This window comes from Caretta caretta, chromosome 16 (genome assembly GCF_965140235.1).
Source record: "Caretta caretta isolate rCarCar2 chromosome 16, rCarCar1.hap1, whole genome shotgun sequence".
In the NCBI taxonomy this organism is placed as follows: Eukaryota; Metazoa; Chordata; order Testudines; family Cheloniidae; genus Caretta; species Caretta caretta.
In genome coordinates, this window is record NC_134221.1 from 17,099,958 (window position 1) to 17,120,410 (window position 20,453).

General features: G+C 47.0%; 1 protein-coding gene across 1 annotated transcript; it reads right to left on the bottom strand.

Moving 5' to 3' along the window:
• Positions 1-5,141: 5,141 nt before the first annotated feature.
• Positions 5,142-20,026, bottom strand: MYMK (myomaker, myoblast fusion factor). The gene is made up of 5 exons (XM_048823007.2): positions 19,763-20,026; positions 17,533-17,647; positions 12,857-13,005; positions 11,455-11,571; positions 5,142-8,384 (listed from the first exon to the last, which is right to left on the bottom strand). Exons 1-5 carry the CDS (start codon positions 19,895-19,897, stop codon positions 8,238-8,240), a joined length of 663 nt encoding a protein of 220 aa, XP_048678964.1. The 5' UTR covers positions 19,898-20,026; the 3' UTR covers positions 5,142-8,237.
• Between the last annotated feature and the right edge of the window lie 427 nt (positions 20,027-20,453).

Genomic DNA, 20,453 nt, shown 5'->3' on the forward strand with positions numbered 1-20,453 from the left:
GCTCTCCTTCTCCAGCTTCAGAGCATTTCGCAAAGCCCTTTTGTTCCGCAATGCCTGCCAACTGCTTCTTGGCTGCGCTGCACCTCGCTGGGCCCTTAGGCCGGATCCTGCCAGGTGCTGAGCACGGATTTGAAGGGGATGTTGAGAATGGCCAGCACCTAGCAGGCTCAGGCTCTTAGAGTGTAAACGCTTCAGGATAGAGACTTCTTTTGATCCCCTGCGAAGGGTGTGGTCTAGTGCTCTGCATACAGGTCTGGGGGCCAGGAACTCCTGGCTTCCAATCCACACTCTGACACTGACTCCATCTGAAGCGTGGGGCCAGTCCCTCCCCATCTCTGTGAGTCCATTTCCCTCTCCTTAGAATGTGGCTAATGGCATGGACAGAAGTTTGTGAAGGGCTTTGAGATCCACCATGAACCAGTGCTATACAAGTGCAATGTGTTATTATTTGTATCACCGCAGCCCCTAGGGGCCAGAACCCCATTGTGCTGGGCCCATTACTCTGTAAAATGGCGCTAATACATAGTCCCTTCACAGGGGTGGTGTGAGGCTTGGGAGGATGGAGAGGGCTCTGGAAATGCTAAGCAGTATTGACCGCACTATGTACTTTTCAAAGCGGTAAAGCACCATGTCTGCCTACTGTGCTGGATAAAAATAACGCCGAACATATTTTCCTCTGGCAATAGTATGAGCTGAGTTGACGCTCTCAGCTGACAGGGTTGGTTCTAAGGGATCTCTCAGGTTCTGTCTCCGTCGCAGCTGAACTGAGTTCTGGGCGTTTCCTGCTCCAAGTGTATGACCGAAACCACGTCCAGTAATGGATACAAAGCCCTTTAAAAACTGGGTCAATGCCAGAGGAGACTCCAAATCTGCCTCCTATGCAGGAAATGAACATGCATCCCTCTCGATAGCTCCTTGGGCAATAGTCTTTGTGGTGCCCCCAGAAGATCAATGAATCCAGGCTCTTGGGAGGTCAGTGGTGGTGAGGAGTTCTAGAGCGGCGTGTGTCCTGTCACGAGCCCGTCCCGTTTAATTCTGTGGGTGGGTGTCTCTAACTCCTCTGCATGGCATGAGAAGCCAGGACCCAAGCTGTACAGAGTTGGATTGTGGTCAATCCCCGCTCAAGTGCCTGGCATGGGAGGGGGTTTCTTCGCCTTGCACACCTGGCATGAAGGTCAGGCACGATTGTCCTCTCTATGCTCAAGAGAGTGTCGAGATTGCTCCTTCCCACCACTGACAGGGGGTGCCAAACCACTCCAAAAGGGAGGTGCAGAGGACACGGGAGGGTGGGTACAGGGCCGTAGCCTCTTCTCACCTGTCAGCAGAGGTGGCCAGAAGCAAAGCGGGCCCCTCCTGAGCAATGAAGCCTACACGATTCCCGAAGCTCAGTCTGTCCAGAGCTCCACGTGCCTCAGTGTGGGGACATGTGTCGTGTAGATGCTCCAGCCCTTAAAGCTTTGTAAGTCGAACACCGACGGCCGGGGAGGAAGCAGAAGCCAGCGGAGACCATGGAGCCTCGATCGGATTGTAAATTCTGTGGGGCAGGCGGCCAACTTTGTTTGTTCTGTGTGTCAGGTGTGTGTGTGGGGTCTGTGTTTGTACAGCGCCTCGCAAGGTGGGGTCCTGGTCTGGGACTAGGGCTCCTAGACCCTACTGCAGTGCAGATAACTGTGAAAGACGCTCCCGGAAGTGGTGGCATTAGGCACAACCTGCAGCGCCTCCGTGCACTGGAGCAGGAGCCTAGAGGCGTGACAGCGGCATGCTGCACATCTGATGAGGGCAAATAGGAGAAGAGAAAAGGGAACCCTTTAAAACCATCACTCTGCCGAGCCAGGCTGCGGGCATTATGCAATTTAAAAGACAGGGTGGTGCCGCTCCCCCCCACCCCTTATTTATCCCTGGCTGGGCTCTGCACTCCATCCACATACTGAGTAGTACCTGTCTGCATGAATGAAAAGCTAACTCAGCACGAATAAAGCTTGCAGAATCTTGCCCTGTATCAGCTGCACATGGAGCATGTGCCCCGTATACAGGCTCAGAAGCCCTATTAAATTAAAATGCGGAATCTCTCCCATCTCATTTCTTTTTTCTTATCCCTCTGCCCCCCGTTAAAAAGCTCAGGCAGTTTGGGCAGTATGAAACCCAAATGCCTTTTGCAGCGTCAAGCACGGATCCCATAAGTAATATCCCAGTGTTGGAGAATAAGACACTATATGAAGTAGACGGGGAGCTATAAAGACGCTTTAAAAGGGGCAATAAAAGTTTTGGGTTTCATATCGTCTTACCGAAGAGGAGAATAACAGAGAGGCAGGAAATTTCAGTAGCAGACATGACAAAGGTCACAGCACTCAGACTGCACCTTAGACAAAAACACCTACTCTTATGAAAACAGCAAGAATTTTTGGCAGAGGCTCAAGAGCTGTTACAGGCAAAGCTCTCCACCACGCTAAAAGGTTACAAGAGACTGTTTTGTCTACGTTGCTGTAAATGTTTATAATATTTCTCTGCATTTGTATTGCTTGGGATATCCTGCCTCCGAGATACAGAACTCGGTTATTGTGCCTCTCATAAGGAAGCCTGACTCTTGCTTGGTAAAGAGGGGAGAGGGTTTGCTTTGTTCTGCTATCTGTTTATAGGAAATATTGACACCCAGGAGGGGGATGGCATGATGGGTATTGTACTGCATGTCAGCAACATCACGTATGTGGGGCCTGATCCTGCGCCATTTAAACCAGTGGAAGTTTTGCCTTGATTTCAGTGAGATTGGGTTCAAGCCCACATGGCTGAGCCCTGCAGTCCCTACTCTGCCCTGGCATGGGCAGATCTCCCTTGACGTCAGCGGGGTCATATTCTGCTCTCTCTGCTACCTCGGGAGAACTCCACTGCCGCCAGGAGAGTTGCACTGGCATAACCAAGACCAGAATTTGGCTGGGTGAGGATTGCAGAAAGCAGCTGTTTACAGGGGCCCGGGGGAGTGTGTGTGGAGGGGAAGCTCCTAGAGACATTGGGGGGAGATCCTCAGCGGCTGAAATGGCCGGTGAGCACCTTGCTGTCCCCAGGAAGCAGACAGGGCCACCTCGCAGCCATTTGTGCCCTTGAAAATCTCCCCCTTAGTTTTAAAGCTCCGCGGCCGTATTTTCTAAAGCGGCCTCTGTTTCTGGCTGCCTCGGTTTTTGGCTGTCCAACCTTGAGACCGCTTGAGCCGGATGTTTGGAGGCGCTGAGCTCCCGCTGGCTTTAACCAGACGAGGCACCCATTAAAACCAGGCCCAGGATGTCTCCAGGTGGGCATCCAGATTTGGAGGCACGCAGAATTAGTGGCCACTTTTGAAAATGTCCATGCTTGTGCTTAAACCTGCTGAAGCAGTTCCGATCCCCAGGGACGCGCCTGCTGTGAGTTCCGAAGACTGGCTTCAGGGTTTTCTCACTGGGGCCCCAGGCTTCAGCTCCCTGACATCTGGATGTTTTGCCATGGTTTTTTGTTTCGTTTTGTTTGCCAAAGTCCTCTGTGCGTCGGCAGAACAGGGACAGCCTGGGTAGCAGCTGAGCCAGCTTCCCCTACGCCGTCCTGCCAACGTAGAGGGCTGCTTTTAAGGGCAAGAAGGTCCCACGCTGTCCCCCTCACCGCATTTCCCCTTCAGCAACAACAGCACGGTGGGTGGGTAGAACACGGATGGAGAGAGTTGGAGTTTGTGCAGGGTAGTTTGCAATGTCCTGAGCAGTGAGGCATCTGCTCCTTCCCTGGGGTGAATTATCCCACCCTCTTTGAGATCTCCCTGTTGGGAAATGTCCCTGGATGTTCAATGTAAATTTCCCTTCCTGCTCATTATTCCTGGTTAACTCTCTCCACGGTGCCACTCTCCATAATTCTTCTGCCTCCTTTGTGTTTTAAACCATCATAGGGTTAGTCCAGCCTGCCTTTGATGCCGCTGCACTGAGCTTGCGTGTTTGCAGGAAGCTTTCCAAAGGCACGAATGGGAGGTGGGAGTGGGATTTCCAGATGTAACAAAGTGATTTAGGAGCACTGGTGCCCTTGACTTTCACTGTACCCCTAAGTCACCTTGGTGCTGTAGAAAGTCTCACTTGAGGCTCCTGGCTTCCACTGATTTTCAATGGAAGCTGGACTTTTTGAAAATCTCCCCCCCCCCCGAGCTCCTTTAACCTCTTTAAATATTTATGTCCTAATCGTTTGGAATAAAGGGTCAGGTTTTTTTACATTCTTCTGCTCTTTTGTGTCCCTTTTAAGGAGGCAGTTGCTGTTCCAGAGCCTCCCTTGTCATATATTACAGCAGCTGCTAGAGTAAGTGCTTTTTTTTTTTTTTGGAGGTTTGCACATTCAGTGCAGATCCCTGTTGCATCAGCACAAGGGGAAAAATGTCCCTTGCCTGATATTTTATTAGTATACAATAGACCAGTTAACTTTTTTATATGACACCTAAATGCAGGGCAGGTGTGAGCAGCAGATTGGTCGGCTCATGCAGCTTTAATTTACTTAGCTGTGCTTTTGCTTATTTGCCCGGCTTGTTTGTTTGTTTGTTTTAAAATGCATAATATATTTTGAAAGCATGTCTGACTCCCTTCCCTTTATGGATCCATTTGTTTCCTGGCAGTCAGTAATCAAAATACATTGCATTTATGTAACAACTCTTAGTAAGGACCTTAGAGTGCTTAGCACACATTCTGCCCAAGTAATTGGCATTCTCTTACTATATATATATAGAGCGCCTAGCGCAGGGAGGCCCAAGTTTAGTGGTAGCCCCTCAGGGCTACCTTAAGAAGAGTACTGTGTCGGTTTTTAAGTGATAAATGTCTGTATTTGGAACTGTCTCATTGGCTTCAGTTGATAGACTCAGTAATATGTGTTTTTTTCCCTAAAAAATGTGGCCTAAATTTTTTTGAAAGTGACTAGTGATTTGGGGGGCTTAACTTGAGATAGTGTAAAGGGGCCTGATGTACAGAAAATACTGAGCACCTGCCCCCAGGAAAATCAGACTTCTTTAAAGTGTCTCAAAAATCCCGAAAATCACTCGTGACTTTTGAAAATGGAGGTCTGTAGAAGGCACATGCGTGTTTGGTCCAAATGAGTCTATAATACACGTTTAGTAGAAAACTTTAATTATGTAGGAACTATTCCACTTCCTTGTGCTACAAATACATTTTTTTTAAAGCCTTCCATAAAGGATTTTCCTCCTTCCCCCCCCGCCCCTTTAAAAATAACAATTGCAGAATGGGCAAGTTAAATACATGCAAATGATTACTTTGAAATTATTTTTCTGCAGCATGCTCATAAATCCAGCAAATTACACTACAGCTGATGCTCTGCCCAGAGCTCATGCTTGATGACCCTGATTGTTCTTATTGCAGAAGCATCTAGAGTCCCCAGTCAGGGTTCAGGGCCTCTTTGTACTAGCTGCAGTACAAAAAGCGAAAACAATGGCAATCTGTGCCTTCAGAGAGCTCACAGTCTACGGTTAGGACCAGGTGCAGAAGGTGAGTAAAGAGATAGCTGGGGGTTGGGTGGAGCGACGCAAGCTGAAGGCCAGTTGTCCAGGTAGCTTTGAGTTGGTATTGGATTGTACGGTACGTTTGGCTGTTGGGTGTCTTTTAAAAATGTGTGCTCTTTTAAAACCTAGAATTAAGATTAGATGATTGATGCAGCTACTTGTATAGACCCCAATAACTTTAGTATCTGAATGGCTTGCACCGTCCCAAGGGGGGTTGGGAAGTCTTATCGTCCCACTTCTACAGATGAGGAGCTGAGCCAGAGAGAGACCGAGTAACTTGCCTGTGGCAGATTGCAGAGCACCTGCTTTCCAAGCCAGCAGCGTAGCCACAAGATCGTCCATTTCCTGAGCAGGAGACTGTGGTCCCTCATGCATGGGAAATATATTCTGTTTGGGTGCGGTCTTCTGTTTGTTCATTGGCTATTGAAATTAGCATTTGAGACAAATTCCTAAGAGGTGGGCAGTGATCCTTTGCAGAATGCTCCTTCGGACGCTAGGCGGGGATGCTTACAGCGTGCTGCGGGTAAGAGCCCTCCTCTCCCCCAAATAATCTTGAGACCTCCATGTGCTCTAACAAAGACATCTGAGCCATCTAATGGGCACTCCGAGCAACCTCTAGATGGGGAAGGATCACTTCAAAAACCATGCATGCAAGGGACAAAATGTGAATGCCTGGTGCGCATGTCTGCTACCCAGAGGCTATACAGCATGGGGCAACAAGGGAACCCACCATGCTCATCTCTTTGGAAAACCACTTGTATAGGTGTCTGACTGAGTGATAAACTGGACAGTCTAGCCCTGTATTTGACCCTTGCTGTAGGCACAAGACTATGGGATGTCTGTGTGTACCTGGAGGCTACAGCAGCATTGGTGGTATCCTGGCAGCACCAGCCTCTCAGTGGTGGCTGGGCCCATTGTGCCTTTTCATTTATTTGTGTTTTTATTGGAAGCGCATTCATTTTTGGTTGTCGCCCTGCAAGCAGGAGGCTGCTCTGATGAATGACCCCCATGGAGCTCTGTTCCCAAGGCGCCCAGGCTTAAGGCAGGCCTTCAATGGAGATCACTGTATATCAATACTGTTCTAATTGTCCATGACATATGGTCTTGGCTTTTCTCCCAGACAGTCTAAACTAATCATACACTTCTGCTAGAGTAAATAGTCTGTTTGATGGGATATTATAGGGTTACAGCTCTTCCCCGCCCTTCCAGGAGCTTCTTTCTGTGCCTCTAATTTTCCATGTAGTTTACATACTAATGAGCTTCTGTGCAAGCACACCTGGTGGCTGTGTGAGCCAAACAGGTTCGCAAGCACAAAGTGCCCAGTGTTGCAGCTCACTCTGAGGCGGAGTGGATTTGGCAGAGGAGAGGAGGTAGCCGGGGGCCAAATCCTTCAGCTTCTTATTCGCTCGGGCAAAACTGCCATTGACTTTGCCGAGCAGTTTGGCTGAGTGAGGAGCGAGTCTGAGCGAAGCCAGAGCTTCGGGGGTTTGCTCAGTATTTGCAAGAGCTCCAATGACAAGCGGAGAGAATAGGAGGGGAGAACAAAGACCTGGAGGCTCTGTGCACCAGAGTTCCAAGCTAGGCTACCTGTGTCCCCCCGGGACCCTGCCAGTGCCCCCGCAGGACCTTCGGAGCAGTAGGCTGGATTCAGATCCTCTCCCATCTAGGGTGTCTATAACCTCAGATTCAGCTGGCCTCCTCGGTCATTCAGGGCCATGGCCTCTGAGCCAATCGTCATGTTGCTCTTTATGCCTGGGACAGTCTCTCTTGGTCCTCTCTCCTTCTTCACATTCCTCTTCAGGCAATTCCTCACAAATCTTCCCCTCTCCCTCTTCTGCACAGTTGTCTTCTCTTGTGTTTGTCTGGCCTTATTTAGGCTGTAAGCTCTCAAGGGCAGAGATTCTGTCTCCTCTCTGTCTGTAAGGTGCCCTGTACATCCGTGGCTCTCTCTAAACATCTAATAATGACATTAAGGCTAGGATAGTTGTGTGACCCACAACACTGGTATCTGCTCTGTACCCAAATCACAGTGTTAAAGGTTCGGTTGGGCCATACTTACAAAATCAACATGTTAAACATATAATGTTAAGAGAAGGTGTAAATAAAATAGTAAATTTCTAGCAAAAATACAGGCTCTGTTATTTCAGTGTTACAAAAAGCAAAACCCCACTCACTCAGGTTTAGCAAACTCACACTTGCAAGTGTGCAAAGTGCAACATTAACGCTCATTTCCAAAGGCAAACGAAATGTGATGCCCCATGGGGATATGTGACCCACCAAACTCTCTAGGGGATGCAAAGACCTGCTGGATTTACTCAGTAGCCAATGGACAGGATCACTTGCCAGCCAGGACTTCTCTAAGGTGGAGAAAAGTTTCTCTTTGGGGAATATACACACAGTTACTGAGAAAGTTATCAGCTGGCTACATGGACACATGGAAGCCTCTGGTATGAATGATGGCCAAGGGACAAGGCCTTTCAGGTTGAATAGGACCAGTTTTGTTCATCAGCAAATTAAAAATTTGTAACAACCTGCATTTTGGTGTGGGGGGTGGCAGTGGAATTCTTTTCCACCGCAGGGAAAAAAGCTTCAGAGCTGGCAGCTTGTTTCTGGTCACAATCCCCACTGGACTAACGAGCGAGGGCTGCATAACTTTCGTAGGGTCCTTCCAGGTGGCGAAAAGGTGCGTGTTGGGATACAGGCGCCCCAGCCTCCAGGCAGGGGGAGACTCTTATCACACACAGCAGCAGAGAGTGGAGCAGTCCAGTTTGGCTGGGTTTCCCCCATTCCCTGCCTTCTTGTTCACCTTGGGCAGCAACAGGACAAAGGACATGGCCAAAGCACAATGGTAGAAGCTATGCACGTAGGTGTAATCCCACTCCTGAAACCAAAGAGAGAGTCAGTGAGAGTTTCCACTGCTGGAGGATTTGCGTCCTCTCTGGGTTCAAGATTCTCACATCACTGAAATTTTAGAGTATTTCATATACACACAGGACAGATTTAATCCCATGGTTCTCTGCCCTGGCACCCCATTCAGTCTTTTTCCCTTTTCATTCAGTGCCTTGCTATTTGAAATTCAAGCTGTGTTGCTTAGTTGCGATTGGTCAAATAAATCACACGGTATTATTTCTGTTCCCTGACTGGATGAGCAATGCTCTTATAGGGCCTGATCCAAAACCCATTGAAGTCAGCGGCAGTCTTTCCATTGACTTCAGTGGACTTTGGATCAGGCCCGTCAGTGGATTTCTGGTGTGAATGCCTGCTGCAGAAACCAGATTTAAAATGAGTTCTCTGCCACTGTACTATATTTAGCTCTCTGCTGATGCTTGGATGTGCATGCTGAAAGGTTGCGCTCTGAGGGCTATTCATGCTAGTAAAGACCAGTCACGCAGATGCTCACAGAAAGTGAAAACAAAAGGGAGGTGAACTATTCGTTGCACTTTTCACTGAGCTCTGGGTGGCTGTTGCTGCTGGAACCTCCTGTCTGGGAAGCTCTGGAGATCTGCTGTGTGCAGTATCACAGAGATGCCAGCATGGCTTGGGGCACTGAGATTAAGAGACCGTGGTATAGCATCTAGCAACTCACTGTGAAAGCCTTTTGATTTGCCCGAAGTGCCAGAAATTGCAGTACCTCTCACCTAAGATGGTACAGCAGGCTTCTACTGCTTTGGTACGCCTGAACTTAGACCCAGTACTGGCAAATCCCCATAGACATGGAATATGCCCTCATCAGGCTGGTCTCTGGTGTAATTTCACCCTTATGGTGTGAACATATTTGCAACTCGTGGTCTCCCACAAAGGAGCTGTGTCCAAACAGACTCACAACTACCTGGCCCAGTGTGGTTTGCCTCCGCAACAAGACCAAGTTTCCAAAAGAGATTGGCTTCTATTTTGGCCAGGATGAATGCAGAGGACTTCTGAAAATGGGGCCTTTATTCAGGTGCCTCAATGGGAGCACTGAGCTCTTTGGAAAATCTCTCCCTTCGAGGAGCATCACTGATAAATGCTCTGTGTACACGTCCTACCCGTCCCCTCTTCTGTTACAGGCCATCTGGGCAATACCGGTCGCACCCACCAGCCCAGAAATGAGATCCTGAGACCTCTGCCTCCCTTCAGTGCTGAAAAAGGGTTTCCAGCCTTAAACAGGCAGCCGTGGAAAAGTAAAGTGGACTTAACACAGGCTGATTTGCACATTTCTCTGCTCTTGAATGAAGTGTTTCATTACACTGCTTAGGAGAAGCTCAAGCAGAAGGAAGGAGGAGATTGTGGATTGGGGGGAGGGGAATTTGTGCTAAGTGACGCTTTTATGTTCTGCTAGAAGTTGCAATTACTTAAAGCTTTGAAAAATAATCCTCTGGCAGCCCTGTGAAGTCGTATCGATTTGCTCCCAATGCACAAAATGGCAGTAACCCAAGGGCTGAACACATGCTCAGCGAGAGGCAGGGTCGAGAGTGTTATGTCCCCTTTTCTTCATGGACATTGGTGACGTTGGGCCTTCTGTACAGGAAAAGAGTATAGTCTAGTGGTTACAGCAGAAGGTTGAAGGCCCAATCCAATGCCCATTGGAGTCAATCAGTATCCTTCCACTGAGTTCAGTGGACATTGGATCAGGCCCTTCATCAGAACTCCTGGGTTCTGTTCCTCACTCTGCCACTGATATGGGTTTTGACCTTTGGCTAAATCACACAGGGCCAGATTTTCAAGAGGTCCCCCCACTGGAGAAAATTGTGAGCAGTTCACAGACAATTTGCCAATGGAAAAAGAGACGAAAAAAATCCTCATCAACTAAATGATTCGCTGTCAATTCTTTGCCCAACTCTGGTTATAATTAATAGATAGAGGCCTGCGCAGACACAAAATTTGTATCCACATCCGATCCGCGATCTGCAAACATAGTCCATGGATATCCGTGGATATAAAGCGGATATCTGCAGATTTGCAGGGCTCTATTAATAGACCAGTTTTCCTCCTTTTTAAGCCATTCAGTGCGCTGGGGTTGAAGGCATTCCCGTGGGGAGTTGCATGAGAGGGTGGCATGCCCACTGTGAGAAGCCGTCCATTTAAATAGTCTTATTAGCACCTCTGGCAGAGCTCCTCAGGGCCTTGTGGTGCCGTGAGTTAGGACAAGAAGGGTGGGGTCCATGAAGGGATTTAGGTGTTGCAATACGCAGTGTTGCAGAGCCCACCTTTAAGATGCTTAGAAAACAACACTGCCATCCACAAAGCCTGAGCGAGGCACCTAGGATCCAATACAATGCATGGGGAAGATAGGGGCCAATGTAATCCGCAAAAGCCAGAACGCCATGTAGCTAGCCAATGGGAGATGCCGACGAGGGAGGGAATTGAACCTGGGTCTCCGACAGTCCAGGTGAGCACTCTAACTGCTTGGTAGTGGCCCCACCCCTTCCTTCTTCAGCAGGATTTCGTAGGGGGTCCAATCCATTATGTGGCCTCAGCATATGTCTACTGGATTGGGCCCCACATATGATTTAGGTGGATGAATGCCCGGCTTCCCCGGGTATGCGAGTTGCTCTGGGGCTTAGGCGGGAGATAGGCCTCCAGACGCTTAGGGTGAGGCAGCCACGCGCATGTTCAGAGGCAGCAACATGGGCACCGAGGGACCTTTCACCTGACACTTAGGTGCCGAGTGAGTTTAGGCACCTACAGAGTTTGGCGGGAGTCTTGGGGATTGCAGGGAGTCAAAACAGGGATGTAGGCACCTAAATCACTACTCAGCACAATGTCTGCTCAGGTGAGCCTCTGGCAGTGGTTTTTGTATGTGAAATGGACACCTGTCCGCTGGCACCTGGACTAAGACTAAGACCTGCTGACTAGGCAATAATTTTAGATGAATTCTGGCCTGGGTTGGATTTGAGCCAGAGATCCTCTTACCCTGGGAATCTCCTTCACACCCTGTCATTATCACTGTAATTTATTGTGCAGACAGGTACCTCAAAGAAGAATCTCAGCATGAGTGCTAACGCCCCAAAGCAGAAGCCTGGGCCTATCTGTTGTGTGTAGACGCTCTTGTCGGGGTACAGGCCTCTCTTTTCTTTCATCTTCTGCAGCTGGAAGGGAACAGAAAGCACGTGAAGCCCTTTCACCCCATGTTCAATCTCGTTGTTCATCTTCTGAAAGATCCCATGCAATTAAAAAGCAAAGCAAGCAAAACCTCTGATAGTGACTGGCTGGTTGAGTTACTCTCTTTGATCCTAAAGCTCTTAACGCCTGGGACCGGACATGAGATCGAGAAGATTGTGCTCTTCTTTGCTGCTTTCAAGAGTGAGTCTTGAGTAGAGCAAGGTACAGTGTGGGCAGGCACTTGGCTACCTTTCCCTTCGCCACAGCAAATCCCTTTTTATTAGGCCTTCACATCATTCTGACAATGCACCCCAACCTGCAGCTCCTATTGGCTGGGAATGGCGAACCGCGGCCGCTGGGAGCTGCGGGGGGCCGTGCCTGTGGACAGTCAACGTAAACAAAATGTCTCGCCGCCCGCCAGCGGATTACCCTGTTGGGCTGCGCGCCGAAGGTTGCCGACCCCTGGGCTACAGTAATACAATAAATACTAATAAAGAAGTGAAGGTTAGTGACATTATTAACTTGGGACTGGGCTCACTGAATTTTCCATGATGCTTGGTCCTTACACAGTTTTTGTTCTATCAATTTTACACACACTCTCTCTCTCTAATAACTCTGACACTCTCTTTAATAAACCTGACTCGTGGCAACCTATGGTTTGCTGCATAATATGCCCTTTGGAAGGCCACTGTTTTCTAGTCACCCCCAGAAGTTGGAAGCCACGTTGTGTAGCCTTAAAACAGAATCAGACCTGTGTTTGTTCCACCAAAATTATGGCTCTGCTGTACCACCTGTTTTTAGGTAAATCTTCCATTGATTTCAGGGCAATTTACCAGACCACACTGCCTCTTGGTTATTGTAAAAACTCCATAAATATATTCTTGATGACTAGAAACATAAGAACATGAGATCCGCTAGAGTGGCTCAGACCAATCAAATCCGGCAATGATCACAAAAGCTTTTTGTTATTTGCCTGCTTTCCGTTTTCACTGAACACAGAATAACTCCATTTCCCTTCTGAATCCAGCCCCAGTGTCATAATGTGCAGCAGACTTTGGTTTAGAAAAGAAAATTATTCCCCCTGCAGTGTCTTCTCTGTCGCTTGAAAGCTTTACTGGGAAACTCCCAATTTGTTCTTTGATGGTAGGCTGAGAGGTGGGTACAAGCAGACCTCAGGGCTTACATGGGACTGATGTGGTGGATAGAACTTTGCAGCTCTCTGTCCAGAAGTGACTTAGCCCATGTGAAGTGGCCAGCTGGCTTCTTACTTACCCATTTCACGGTTATCACAAGGACGGCCGTCCCGATTGGTCCTGAATAGACGCCATATCCCCATCGGTCATGGTAAATCCTCACTGCTATAGTGAGCACGCCGAACATCACAAAGGTCGACCTTTTAGGCTCATCAAACTCTGCCAGAGCTGCAAGGCACAAACCAAAGTGAGGATCAGAGCATCTAATCTTCCATTGCTTTGATTTGCTCCAGATACTTGGTGTTTCTACAGCACCTTCCATCCAAGGGTTCACTTTGGGCTAAACATGGCTGATGGAAGCCCTGAGAATTTGACCCTAACCCCACCACTCCTCTATTAGGTCGGTGTTATTATACAATGCATGGGGAAAGTGAGGCATAGAGAGGCAAAATGGCTTGCCCAAGGGCGGGCAGGAAACCTCTAGCAGAGCTGGGAGTAGATCCCAGATTTCCTGACTCCCAGGCTCTCTGAGATAAAAAAAGGGTAATTTAATGTCTCATGAAAATGTTCTACCCTCCAGTTCATTTCCTTCCTTCCTTCTTAACCAGGGGCAGCTTTAGTCAGAGGTGAGAGAATCACCTACAGTGTCACATCTAAGATAGCTTCAAAGACCACTGAGATCACCAGAGCTCCTTGCCTCCAGGCAAGCAGGGGTTAAGGGGAGGTTAGCAGGACACCAGCTGGAGACACCGCAAAGCTCTCTCCCAGAAAGTGAGATTCTAGCTGCAGACAGGGCTTTGGGGCGCATTTCGGCGCAGTGGGGACATACTGAGGTTCCTAGACGTATCTTACACAGGGAACACCAACTGTTGTCAAAGAGGAAGGTGATCAATTGTTCTCCACGTCCGTTGAAGGTAGGCCGAGAAGTAATGGGCTTAATGTGCAGCAGGGGAGATTTAGGTCCGATAGTAGGAAAAACCGTCTGACTCTAAGGGTAGTTAAGCTCTGGAACAGGCTTCCAAGGGAGGGGGTAGAATCACTGCCATCAGAGGTTTTTAAGAACAACTTTAAAATGGAGCAATCTAAGACCAGCTAGTTCTACAGCACCTGGCCCTCTCTGCACGCAGAACAAATAGGGCTAGGAATATTCATTCAGTCTGATGGCCCACTCAGTGCTTTATAATATTTCACGTGGCGGCTTTCCCAGCTGACAAACTGCCCAGGATTGGATCAGTTAGCACTGTGTAGCTGGCTACCTCCTTCCCCCAAGTCATCAATTACAGACCGAGAGAAGCAGTAGGAAGCTGGCCTCTGATATTTTCTGCTTGTCTGTCAAAACAATTAAGGTTTGGAACAGCACAAGACTGCATTGTATTGTGCGGGGCAGTGGCACAAAATGGATATTTCCCATTGTTCCACATGGTGGCATGACATAATTGTGATTATTATTAATTATTTGTATTACTGTGCTGCCTAGGGGCCTGAGTCATAAGCTAGGACCTTAATGTGCTAGGTGCTGTACAAACACAGACATGCTAACAATATTAGCCACGACGATCATTTCTTCCCAGTAAAGTGCTATGAGGAGATCAAACAGCAGAAATCTTGTTAATTGTTCAGGCGGAACTTGGGCCCATCTAGTTCTTTAGTACCCTAGTGTGAGACAGGACTTGCTGGGTTATCTGTAGGGAATATAAACTGCACGATTATTTCAGGGCCACACCAAGTGTGACCCATAGCTGTGCAGACAAGGGCTCACAGGCTCAGAGTTCTCTTGTGTGTGGCTCTCCAAGGCACCTTTGCAGAAAGAGACAAAGGGTAAAACTTTTCAAGTATCTCAGAGATTTAGGAACATAGTTGCATTTTTCTAAGTGACACAGGCACCCAGGAGCCTGCATCTCATTGAAAGTCAAAGGGATTTGGGCTCTTAAGGGACTCAGTCCCTTTTCAAAATGGAAATTAGGCTTCAAAATCACTTAGATCAGGAGTGGCCAAACTTACTGACCCTCTGAGCCACATACAATAATTTTCAGAAGTTCAAGAGCCGCAACACACGCACAGCCAACCCCATGGGGTGGCATCTGCTGAGGCCTGGGGCTTCTGCTCTGATGGCCCCCTGTGGGGCTAAAGCCCTTAGACACCCCTCCCTGCAGGGCAGAAACCCCAAGCTCCCCCCAGCCCAGTCTGGTAGATAGAGAATGGTTGTGTGTGGAGGGAGAGCTCCGCGAGCCACACTTTAACTGTAAAAGAGCTGTGTGCAGCTCACGAGCCACAGTTTGGCCCTGCCTGACTTAGACACTTTTGAAAAGTTTACCCAAAGGTTAAGATTTCCAAGGATGATGGTGACTTTAGCCACACAGCTCCCATTAATTTCAGTGGGACTTGTAAAAACAACGAGGAGTCCTTGTGGCACCTTAGCGACTATCAAATTTATTTGGGCATAAGCTTTCGTGGGATATAACCCACTTCATCAGATGTATGGAGTGGAAAATACAAGTAAGCAGGACTAAATATACAGCACATGAAAAGATGGGAGTTGCCTTACCAAGTGTGTGGGGGGGTTTAGTGCTAACGAGGCCAATTCAATTAGGGTGGATGTGGATGTGGGACTTGTGTAGCTAAATTCCCCTAGTTGACTTTGCAAGTGCCAGCCAAACTCTAGAGGTTTCAGGGTGTGGTGGCTGAATTCACTTTCCCAGGAGATCCTGGGGAACAACGTAATATTCAGTTTTCCAGGTGGACAGGCCAAGGCACTTGAGCCAATTGAGCCAATGGTCAGGCATGGTAGGATCTCTAGCTTCCTCCTTATTCTCTTCACTTTGAGCCCTCAGCCCTAATGACTTTGCACCATCTTCTACATGTGATCCTATAGGACTATTCGGGCCCTGTCCACCCTAAGATCTGAATTCTGCTAACTCGCTCTGGATGCAGCATAGGCTGCACAGACACCTGCTTGAAGTTTGGAAACTTGAAGTCGCCAGTGCAAGTAAATTATTAGAGGCTTTTGTTTAGCACAGAATCAGGTAATAACTGATTAAAAGTTATGGATCCCAGTGGGCTCCATGCTTTTCCAGCTTACCCAGCTGTGTTATGGCTGTCCTGGATTTGCATTCCAGGAAACATGCCCAAGGGTCTGTACGTACGCACATGTGTGTTCAATCTTTACAAGCAACATGGTGAAAAGCTATCCCACATTTCAGTCACCACACCTTCTATGTCCTTGGATCACATTTTTACAGGGATAAATGTCCGCATTTTAATTTGTTTCCCTGATGGTCAATAGTTTAAACCTCTTAGTTCTGATTTTTTTATTTTTTGTAAAATTCAATAGTAAAGCAATCAAGTTCAACCGAGCTGCAACCAGCCAAGTTATAGAGATTAAAACTCATTTACCTTGAAATTGCTCTAATCAAGTGGAGAATGGCCCTGGAATCTTATTTGCCTATTTTTTAAAAGTCATCACAAAGGAGACTACACACACGATGGATAGACTAGGAACCAAGCTGAACCCTTCCCTTGATATTCAAACTGTTGTTGAGCTCAACCATATTTGTGATTAACTTCTCCCACACTCATTTTAACATACAGAAGGTTTATCATGTTCCTAGTTGTGGGGTGAAGTATTCCAGTCCCCCTTTTCTGTGTAAATGCTGCATAAACTCTGGATACCCTGGCCTGGAAGGGCCATGTTGGCCAAGTCATCCTTCCATCAAAAGAGACCAGAGAGGTGGGGATAAAATGGTCTCAAGGCATGTTGGGAATGTGACTGTAAACTCTCACTTGAGCATTGGGAAGGTTGGTAGAGTTGAGTGATTTGTCAGTTGTTCACGTGAATCAAGGTAGAGAATATATATTCTAGAGCTGGTTGGAATTTTTTGAATGAAACATTTTTTTGTTGAAAACTGGCCTTTTTGCCAAAATCAGAAATTGTTGTGAAAAAGTTTTTTCAAAGAATGTGTTGACTGTATCAAAGAGGGAAAATTTAGTCTTTTGTTTTTCTTTTTTTCTTTGCCCTTTCTTTTCCCTTTATGGAAGAAGGGAGAAAAAGAAAGCAGGGAAATGGGAAACACGGCGTGGGGGGAGGGTGGAAGGGGGAAAGGAAAAAATGAAAACGATCAAAACCCACAGATTTTAAATAAAAAAGGGTAATGAGATATTTTTTCCATTTCCCAACATGCTCTGATATTTCCTCACAGTCAAAATTAGGTCCTGATAAATCAGGGGGATTTATTTGTTAGAAGAAATGAGTTTTGATTTGCTTATGTATGTTTGCCAGAGTTTGAAGAAATGAGCCCTGGTATAAAAAGATTTGCTTAAGAGTTGATAATGGTGGTGGACATCCATCTGTGGGCTTCTTGGCTTCCAGGGCGAGGAATGTGGTACAAATACCTAAACAGACCTGTCAAGAATCAGTGCTTGTCTCCAGATCCAGAGCTTTTCCAGCCACTCTTTAGGACAGGTACTGTCTATTTGTTCTGAGTTTGTACAGCACCTAGCACAGTGGGACCCTGGCCTATGATTACAGGCCTGAGGCCCTAGCACAATTCAAATCATAGGAATCCACAGCTTGGGTTGGGTTTCATAAGGAAATATCTCAAAGTTGGCTCCTATAATTGGGAGTCATAGGGGACAGCATCTCTCTCATGACTGAAGCCCACTAACCATTGTGACACAGACACCAACAAGTCCTGCACCCTAAAACACCAACCCACAAATATTGCAACATGTTAAGAACTGACAAAGACTCATGCTTACCCATCAGTGACACCCAAATGGACAAAGCCGTCCCATAGACGCTGAAATACTCCAGGATATCATACCGCATGAAACATAGCACTGACAAACCAGGTCCATCACATGCATGGTAAATCTATTAAAAAGGATAATTCAAAGGCACATTACCAAGGCAGGGGTCAGCCACAACTGAGCCTAAACAGGACTTACACTGTGCCTAGGCCTTTGTGCTGTTTCTCTTTATAAGGGCGAGTTTCAAGCTCTGCAGCATTCCCTTAAAATTCAATGGTTCAATGGACGTTCCTGCCCGTAAACTCATTCGCTACAATATTTGCAAAACATTTTCATGCACAATGGGTATGAGCACAGGCAAAGAAAATTCACTGGGAATATCAAAGGCATATTTGTCGGAATTCTTTTGTTGTATGTATTTGCCTAGCTCTAGTTTCTTCCTCGGACAACTAGACTCCACTACGCCCCCTCTGCTAGCTCTGAGATGCTTCTCCGTTCCTGATTTGGTCTCTTACCCATTTGGCAACAAATGGACCTGACACAATTCTTGCCAGCGTTTCTCTCTGGGGACACCAATATCGTTTACGGTGAGAATTGCTGCAAATTCTTCAGCCCATTCTCTTTTCTATGGCAGCTTTTGCCATTGAGAGAACCCCCCCTCCCCCGCTTGGTGCTGGGCTTTGAGAAGGCTGGAGATGGGGAGGAGAGAGCTGGAGAGAGCATTTCTGGCTGAAGTAGAAGCACTTGTCTAAGATGGACAGATGCTTTCACTGGGCTGAAGAATTTCCTGTGGGGGAGTCTGAGTGGGACTATACAATGCAGCAGCAGCTGCATCACTGCATTGCTCGTCCTGACATACTCTGACAGCCCTGGCAGCTGTCTCCCTTTTCTTACATTTTAATATTTTGCATCTTCAGATTATTCTCTAAGGGCCCGATCCACCTCCTATCGAAATCCTTGGCAAGTTTTCTATTGGCTTCAGTGGAAGTTGTAATAGGTCCTAAAATGGTGCCAAATGTGTTTACGTGGCATGGTACAGTTTTATTAGCCAGTCTGGTAGGTTTTTAGATGCTAGTAGGATTTTTTTCCCTGTTAACAAGGCTGGCCTTTATAATAAGGGATGAGCGTGGTCCTGCAGATGGAGCACTGCACTGTGCATCTGGAGACATGTGTGCTACTCCTAGCTCTGCCACCGACATGCTTTGATGATGCTGGGTAGGTCACTTAACCTTCCAGGGCCTGGGTTTCCCTACATCTGTAACATGGGTGTAACGATTCTTACTTGCCATTACAAAGTGCTTTGAAATCTATGATTGAAAAGGCTAAATATTATATGAGTTCAGTTATTGGGCATGGTGGAAGAAATCCAGTTCTGTTCAGGTTCTTATACCACACTCATCCCCACTGTGTCTGAAAGGTAACTAGGTTGATGATGCGAATTCTATTCTGTATAGTTAAACAATGTGTGTATATAATAATAGAGTGAACAGTTGTGCAAAGTCCTACTCATCTGCATGACTAGAGCAAGTGAATTAATTATTTCTGTGTGTGCATGTGAACAAAATAGCCTTCTTACCCCCATTATTATCATGGGAAGGGAAGGCAAATAGATTTTCACTCTAGGCTAGTACAATTTCAAGACTGTTCGGCCAGACTGGAAAGTTAATAATCATCTTTCTTGATAACTCTGTGGCATCTCCCTCAATCTTTCCTCTGCTACTCCATAAATTCCCCCTTTCCCAGCTTTAATTTACACCATAATTCAGCTATCGTAAAATCAATAATTCCACTGTATGCTTTTGTCTAAAATTACAAAACATCAACTTACTTTAAATACAGTTTAAAACCAGAATACGGGATGGCCACTTACGAACTGTAACGGACAAACCGACAGATGCTACCACACCCTAAATGTGCAATTACAATAAAGGATTCAAATATATTTCCCTATGATCACTGCTCTTTGTTATCATAAACTGAAGAATCTCATTCAGGATACTCAGGGCAATACACAGTGGCAAGACGTATCCAACAGTGGGTATTTTTCAGATACGCAATATGCTATGTTCCCCCCCCCAGTGTATGGTGTTTCCCCCCGTTAGTATTTCATAAGACTCCTGTTTGTTTGTTTGTTTTGTAAATCCTTCAGCCCACTTGCATGTTTATTTCCCAACGGAGACTCTGCAGAAAAGGGGTAAAGTAGGACATTGCCAACAAAAGAAACAGAAGGAATTCTTACCGCAACAAAGAACATAGTGAAGAAATAAACCATGGCTTCCATGTGGAATCTTCGCTTGGCTGCAATACTGATGGTCGGGAGGAAGACCAGGCTGCTGATAGTTGGGAGGAGAAGCTTGGCAACTAGTGAACCCATTGAGGGATGGGTGACAATCACAGGACAACTCGGAGGAATATTATTATTCAGAGGAATAAAACCTTTTAAAAAATCAGTAAGAAAGCTGGTTAGAGAGAACTCAGAAGGACAGCAGGGAGCAGCTCTAAGTAGGACTACAGAGTGTTGTGAAAACAGCTGTGGCAAGTGTGCTTTAAAATTTAAATGCCCTGATGCTGGGTTCGTTCTAGGTGATGTCAGCAGATGACACGTGCCAGCAGCTGAAGGGGAAGATGGCACAGCTGCTGATGGCTTGCCCTTTAAATGGTCTTCACATTCTCTTTCTTTCTTTTTTTTTTTAACATTCCTGAAACGCATTGGAGCTCAATGGGGACAAATGCCCTGTGCCGCCAAGCAAAACATCCTTTGACACGTCTCACTCTTGCCCAGCGTTCTTGTAAACAGGCTGTTATGGTGTCAAGCAACATATATGGGTCAAGTTTTGTTCCCTGGGGGGATTCCCACTGAAAGTAGCAGAGGGTGCATGTGTGGAAAGAAGAATAGGCCTCATTTGGACCAGCTAGTGACATGGACTACA

Bases quoted from the DNA above. Each gene is read 5' to 3' on its own strand.
- MYMK (XM_048823007.2), bottom strand. From the start codon at position 19,897: ATGGGTTCACTAGTTGCCAAGCTTCTCCTCCCAACTATCAGCAGCCTG. The intron at 17,648-19,762 runs GTAAGAATTCCT...CCTTTTTAATAG, and splicing joins TCACTATGTTCTTTGTTGCG to ATTTACCATGCATGTGATGG. The intron at 13,006-17,532 runs GTAAGCATGAGT...TGTGCCTTGCAG, and splicing joins CATTTGGGTGTCACTGATGG to CTCTGGCAGAGTTTGATGAG.